At 33.4% G+C, this 7,587-nt stretch overlaps 1 protein-coding gene across 1 annotated transcript; it reads right to left on the bottom strand.

Moving 5' to 3' along the window:
- Positions 1-3,797: 3,797 nt before the first annotated feature.
- On the bottom strand, positions 3,798-7,195 carry LOC132743516 (chorion class high-cysteine HCB protein 13-like). Its single transcript, XM_060732046.1, has 3 exons — positions 7,081-7,195; positions 5,058-5,518; positions 3,798-3,854 (listed from the first exon to the last, which is right to left on the bottom strand). The coding sequence occupies exons 1-3, from the start codon at positions 7,193-7,195 to the stop codon at positions 3,798-3,800; spliced, it is 633 nt and encodes a 210-aa protein (XP_060588029.1).
- Between the last annotated feature and the right edge of the window lie 392 nt (positions 7,196-7,587).

Genomic DNA, 7,587 nt, shown 5'->3' with positions numbered 1-7,587 from the left:
CAAGAACTGTGATCAATAAATGTTAAAAGTATTGATTACAAATGTGAATAATTGATGATAAAATTTAGCTTAATAATCATAAAAGAAATATGCAATATGAATTAATAACATGAATGTTTGAATTACATATATATATACATGTGATTAAAGTAATAAAAGCATGCTAGTAAGAAAAAATACATTGATAATATTCAAAATGAGCAACATATGGGTAGGACTTTTAAATTCTTATTATTAGTGTCTAAATAAATAGTTGATATACAGTTTTGTAGCTATTCATGGTGTTAAATTCTAAATCTAGACAGATTCTGTTAATCAGTGGTGAAATGTCATGATGACATTTAATGTCATGGAATATTTTGAAAAGAAACATAGAAATAATAAACATGTCATCAATTAAAAAAATCATTATGACAAAAAATGTTGAGAGGAAGATGTAGACGCAATGATGAAAATATGTTTAATGTAGATTTAGAAAAATACATGAATACTAGTAATTGAATGTATTGGTGAAAGTACATATACAATTGTAAGTTTATTTTATGTGATATTTATATTTGTGAAAGTGTATCAGTTAGTGGTTGACATACCACCCACCAAAAATCTTCTGTTATTAGTCCCTTTTAAATTATCTAGTTTTGTCCATAGATGCTTGTAAGAAACAGTTGTTTAATTGAAAAATAATTGAATGTGATGAAATGTGTTGTTGGAGATATAATGGAAAGTATATTTTCTCTGATATTTATATTTGTGAAAGTGTATCAGTTAGTGGTTGACAGTGTTGTTCAGACAATAATTATGGTCATTGTAATTATCATTCTGCATATGTAAATGCTCAGATTGATTTGGAGAGAGTAAATATACCTGTGTAGAAGCCTGTTAATCATTATTTACTTCTGTACAATAATTGTTTTCTTGGTATATTTCATTTGAACGTTTAACTTTTTTTGTTTGAAGTTCTTGGAATTGATTTCCTACAATATTGTTGTCCAGCCAATAATTATGCTTGTTGAAAATAGATATAGTTATTTACCAGTATGCTTGCTGAATGTAGACAATTATTAAGTGTGAAAATAATGCATAAGATCTGGTAGAGTCTATATAATTTTTATGAATTTTTTTTCTTCAGAAAAATCAATTGAAATCAAGTGAAAATATGCTTGGAATTTCACTTAAACATATTTAGAACTGGTATAGTTGTATACATGTAGTATAGTCCAGTAGGACTAGCTCAAGTTATTGCATAAACTTGCATAAGTAACTTAATTAAAAATGTTAAAATATATTTAAATGTACAAAAAGAAACATGTAAAATTTGTGGTAGTCCAAATATGCAAAAGTAAATATAATTCTAGGACTTTAAATAGGAAAATGTAATTATGCCAAAATAGTACCGTTCAGCCTGTTGAGACGACAGCGATAAAAAAGCAGACGACTGGGCCGTTTAATGATAAAAAATCAGTGTAGTTTACACGCTTTTCGGAATGAAAATCAAAAAAGCGCCCGCTATTCATAACATTTAAACCAGTCTAAATATTCAGCCATTGAGGCGCTTGTTAAGCGTTTTACAAGAGGCGCTTGTCAAGCGTTTTACAACATAGATTTCAAAATGGCGGCGCCCGCTAACTAAGGATTTTTTCGCAGCTCATTAGGTTTGGGATATATATTTTTTTGAATTTTTCATTAACTTTTAATTTGATTTCTTTTGAATTGTTACGCGTCATACATGTTATCTAAGAGCGCTACAGCCCTCGCGGGGCCTTCGGCCCCGCTCGGACTTTCCGCGTATAAAAATACGTAACGCAAATAAATTTCAATATTTTTTCCGAAAGTCACAGACTTACCCGACATCGACCGATCTTTTTAAATTATGGCGGGAAATTATTAGAGTCGCACTACCTTAAGCCCCTTACGTTGTTTCAGTGAAATACCAGCGTGCACAGTACTGGGTACCAACTTATTGACGTGATGTCGTAAATTCGTGTAAGTTCATTACTGAATTTATTGCACTCGTTAAATAAAATAATATTATGCTCGCCAAAGGCTCGCATAATATAATTTTATTCAACTCGTGCAATAAATTCAGTATTGAACTTACACTCATTCAATATCCTCTATAAATGTCTTTTTAGAACGTTTCTTTGCATGTAATAAAAAGAAAATTTGTTTAGTTTAGTGTAAGATCGAAATATATTTCACCTTGTGAACACCAAAAGTTCATATTTCACTCGTGGCTGCGCCACTCGTGAAATATACCTTTTGGTGCTCACTCGGTGAAATATATTCCGATCTTACACTGAACTAAACAAATATCCTCTATTTATTACACCACTTCAGTAATTCAGTTAATATCTTTAATGATTTACTTCTTCATATTACTACTTAATTAGGACAAACATTGTTTTCTTTTACGTTGTGCTGATTTTCCAAAATTGTCTCCGTTGCGCCATGAAATTTCCATTTCGCCAGGCATATAATTATAATCCTTCAGTGTAAACATATACAATTTATGAAACATTTTAAAACATACTTACTTAATAGTGCTAAACAATCATTTTAGATGCTCAAATATAGCTTATTGACTTAAAAAAAGGCGTTGTGTCGGTTTTTCTAAAACAAATATCTCCGTTGCGCCATGAAATTTCCATTTCGCCAGGCATATAACCCTTCAGTGCAATTAAACATATACAATGTATGGAAACTTTTTAAAACATACTGACTTAATAGTGCTAAACAATCATTTTAGATGCTTAAATATAGCACATTGACTTTAAAAAAAGGCGTTGTGCCAGTTTTTGCTAAAAAAAATATCTCCGTTGCGCCAAAAAAATCTCTCTGTTGCGTATTTTCAGTGGTACCCACCAATTTGCATTGTAGACTGTTGTAGTAATAAAAAAAACTACTTACTTATTCAATAAACCACGCATAAAGCATAAGTTAAGTCATTATTTTAACTATGCTTTATGGTTTATTGGCTTAGTGAGATTTCCAGCTGCCTCAGCCTATAATTTAAAGGTTAAAAAGTCTGCAGTAATGATCCTGCCTGAATGTATTTTGGTTTAAGTAAATAATTTTACGTCCACTTACAAACACCAAGTTTCCCAAAATGTAGTTTGGATAAGGAAAGAAATTTATTTACTTTTTTCTTTTTACCCTTAGTTTATTATTTCTATTGCGGGTTTTTTGGAACAATTTTAATTGGGTAATAAACAAATACGCATGGGTTATCTGGGCAGCCCTGGTGGAAACCCAAACTCAACGTAAACAATAAACTATATTTGATATAACAAATTTTTTAAATCAAACGTCAACAAACCTCAATGTTATAATTGTCCATTTTCAAGACCGATGGTATTGTTTTTAAATATAGCCATTGTGTAAAAGTTTGCTGATCACTTAATGATGTAACTTGCGGGAGCTATTGATAGCAGGGCTTTTTTTTGACAGGTTGGGGAAGCAGCCCTGCCCTTAATGTTGGGGGAAAAATTACACGGTATATTTGCAAAAGGGAAGAAAGAACTTGATGTAAATTCAATTTTGGGGGAAAACTGCATGATTTTAAAGAATTTTTCTTTCGGGAAGCAGCCCTATAACGGTCCCTACTAAAGAAGGATAAAAGGCCCTGAATAGTCCGAATAAACAAGTGCAATGTGCGTAAAATTGTAACCATAGCTCGGCATACAGTACTAAATGGTGCAGGTTTGTTTTTCAAATCAAGTCTTTTTTTTATCTTATGAAGAAGACATATTTGAATAATTTTTTGCTAACATGCTCAAGGTTCAGCAGTGTGTTAACCTCTAACCATACTTGTTGTTGCTGTAATGCATGCTTTCTTTCAGCTTTCTTTCAGCTTGCTATTTGACAGAACAACATACTTGCTTTAGCAATATTAGCTATCTTAGCTGAGTAATTTTCAAATAAGTCGGAAATTACACATAGTCATATAAATTATTGTTATTTTTATTATTTTAATTTTTGAACCAACATGTGAAATTTTAGGAGCACTTTGTAAGGGAGATAATAGGAGCAAGTGTATACCAGCAATGCTGTACTGATGTTCTAGATGATATTTCTACAAATTAGAGGTGATCCATTGACAGATAGTTGTATATATCAGAACAAGTGTGATCCATTGACAGATAGTAAAGTTGTATATATCAGAACAAGTGTGATACATTGACACATAGTTGTATATATCAGAACATGCGTGATCCATTGACAGACAGTTGTATATATCAGAACAAGCGTGATCCATTGACAGATAGTTGTATATATCAGAACAAGTGTGATCCATTGACAGATAGTTGTATATATCAGAACAAGTTTGATCCATTGACTGATAGTTGTATATATCAGAACAAATGTGATCCATTGACAGATAGTTGTATATATCAGAACATGCGTGATCCATTGACAGACAGTTGTATATATCAGAACAAGCGTGATCCATTGACAGATAGTTGTATATATCAGAACAATCGTGATCCATTGACAGATAGTTGTATATATCAGAACAAGTGTGATCCATTGACAGATAGTTGTATATATCAGAAAGTGTGATCCATTGACAGATAGTTGTATATATCAGAACAAGTTGATCCATTGACTGATAGTTGTAATATATCAGAACAAATGTGATCCATTGACAGATAGTTGTATATATCAGAACAAGTGTGATCCATTGACAGATAGTTGTATATATCAGAACAAATGTGATCCATTGACAGATAGTTGTATATATCAGAACAAGTGTGATCCATTGACAGATAGTTGTATATATCAGAACAAGTGTGATCCATTGACAGATAGTTGTATATATCAGAACAAGTTTGATCCATTGACAGATAGTTGTATATATTATATCAGACCAAGAGGAGGCTGAAACTGTCAAGTTCACCTAGAGGAGAAGAGGTGAAAAACTACATACAAACTATTATTATGGATAAATAATGTCAAGAATAGAAAGTGGCTAAAATTGCATGGTGATCTAAATCTTTATTTAGTGATGTGTGTATATATATATATATACAACAACAAAAACAACCACAACTGCCAACACAACCGCAACCACTGTCACCACCACAACTGCAACTGCCAACATAACCGCCACTGCAACTGGCACCACAACCGCAAGCACAACCGACACCACCACCACAACCACCAACACAACCACAACCACCAATGCCACCAAAACCACAACCGCAACCAACACAACCACAACTGCCAACACCACCACCACCACAATGGCAAGTGCCAACAGAACCGCAACCATCACCGCAACCGTGACCACAACTGTGATGACCACCCCAACCACCACCACAACCGCAAGCGCCAACAGAACCCCAACCATTACCGCAACCGCCAGCCCAACCGCACCCGCCACCTCCACCACAATCACAGACGACACCAAAAACATAACAGCAACCGCCACCACAACCGCAACCACAACCTTCAACACAACCACAACGGCAAATGCCACTACAACCGCATAATATACCAAAGATTTCCAACAAACTCCCTGACAGTTATCACAAGAACTCTTTGACAAGTTATCATAAGAACTCCATCCTTCTTGTAACAGTCCCTCCCCCGTGATTTTGTTTAATCGTGATTACGTTATATGATTTATATGCAAATTTTATTCTTACTTTGACAAAAATCAACATTAACAAGACATCAGACGTTTTTTTTTCTGTTTGTTTGTTTTGGGTTTTACGTCGCATCGACACAGTATAGGTAATATCGCGACATGTCAGCTTTACTGGTGGAGGAAGACCTCAGGTGCTCAAAGTAAAAAATTGCCAGTGCTAGCCCTGTGCCCTTCCGTGCATTATTACAGGCACGAACGGGCACCTGAGTAGTACCACCGATGTTCCGTTAGCTAGCTGGATAGCTTCCTCACATGAAAGAATCCAAAGTCCCTGTTGGGATTCGAACCCACAGCAGTGAGGGACATCAGACGTGTAAAATAATTAAAATGGTTCTTACATTTGGGATAAAATTGTAGAAATAAAGTAGGTTTCTATTTGTAGAACTATTTTATGGTATTTTCTTGTTTCATTTCAGGACTTAACTCACCGAAACCACTTCCCTCTCCGGGGATTTAACCCTTTCTACAGCCATTCTGTGGCGATGACGTGAATGTATTCGAGAAAAACAACACCAGGTTGAAATTTTACTAATATAGAGACTTCCTAAACGGATAGTTTTTCCAAATATTAATGAGTTACTTCCCTTTTATATTTATTCTGCCTCCATTTGTAAGTGGACTGGATTTTGTATTATAATGTGATTTTTTACCTGTTGCCTTAATCTTTAAGACAAATTTATTTGAGTGTCAGTGTAAGAGGGAAGTATAAAGGAAATTTGTTTAATTGAGTTTCATTTTGTTTTTTTGCTGTATCTTTAATTTTATCAATTTAAATAATTTAAGCTTTATTCATGATATGATTATCTCCCCTTAATCAAGTCATTGTAGGTACATGTGAACATTTAGATAAATTTTCAGGGAAATAGGGAGATATTAAAATGAATTACATAGTTTAAATTATGTTATATTGTGTGATTTACCACTGGTTTGCATTATTTTTCACCATACTTCTACCGTGTTATTAACGCAGTTAGGGTTATTTTGACCTCTTTTGTTATTAACATGGGTTGTATGTGAAATCTGTTTTCTCAGTTCACTTCACTTAATAAATTTTCAAAATTTCATGAAAATTAGCATAAATCTGCTGCTTTAAAGTGTCTAGGGGGAGAAAAGTTACCTTGTTTTAAGTAGGGGTGTGGATCATCTGATAAGTGACAATCAGATCCGATCCACGATTCAGCACTTAGGATTCACAAATCGAACCACAAATGTTTTATTATCAAGACACCCATAAAAACATGAATATAAGTTCTGAAAACATGTTTATTTTTCTTTAAACAGTACTAAACATTAAACATATATACAAATATACACTAGGTTTAAAGGTTTTTCGAAAAGGAGTCGCGCCGATATAAAAAATTCCACCAGCAAGTTGGTAATACTTAGGTATTTCAATAAAAAAAGGGGAAAAGGCCGTTTGTGAAACATACCACAGTGAGCTGACTGTACAGGCACAACAAATTCATGAACAGACAAATGTTTCCAAACATTGGAAGTAAAATTTGCTGGTGGAATTTTATATTGGCGAAACTCATTTTCAGCCATTGTTGCAGACATCACGCTGACTTAACTTGTGAATTTCGCAAATTTTGGATTATTAAAGATAAAACCTTCTTCGATAGATGTCATGTTATCATAAATCTATATACACCGACTACAAAAAATATTTATTTATTTTCATGTAAACACATAGTGCTCAATAAAGATAAAGTGATTCCTTTTTCGAAACTAATGACTTCATAGCTTAGCATCATGCTATTTGTTTGTTTACTTCCTGTCTTTATTCGGCAAATTGTATTTAAGTAAACATCGCATAATTCATACTAAAATGGTATTTTTTGAGACTTTAATAGTGTGAGAAACAGTGAATTTATATAAACAAATAAGTTGCGATCCACAATCCCTGGCTTGACTGGATTTTTTATTTTGATTTGTGA

This window comes from Ruditapes philippinarum, unplaced genomic scaffold (assembly GCF_026571515.1).
Source record: "Ruditapes philippinarum isolate M1 unplaced genomic scaffold, ASM2657151v2 ctg4704_1_1_1_1, whole genome shotgun sequence".
Classification (NCBI taxonomy): domain Eukaryota; kingdom Metazoa; phylum Mollusca; class Bivalvia; order Venerida; family Veneridae; genus Ruditapes; species Ruditapes philippinarum.
The sequence above is the reverse complement of the archived record's forward strand: the minus strand, read 5'-3'. Positions and strand labels throughout refer to the sequence as shown.

What these genes read in the sequence shown, in the direction of transcription:
- LOC132743516 (XM_060732046.1), bottom strand. Translation starts at nt 7,195, where the DNA reads ATGGCTGAAAATGAGTTTCGCCAATATAAAATTCCACCAGCAAATTTT. An exon ending in TGTACAGTCAGCTCACTGTG is followed by an intron (nt 5,519 to 7,080) that starts GTATGTTTCACA and finishes GATAACTGTCAG; the next exon opens with GGAGTTTGTTGGAAATCTTT. An exon ending in GTGACAGTGGTTGCGGTTGT is followed by an intron (nt 3,855 to 5,057) that starts GTTGGCAGTTGT and finishes TCTGTCAAATAG; the next exon opens with CAAGCTGAAAGAAAGCTGAA.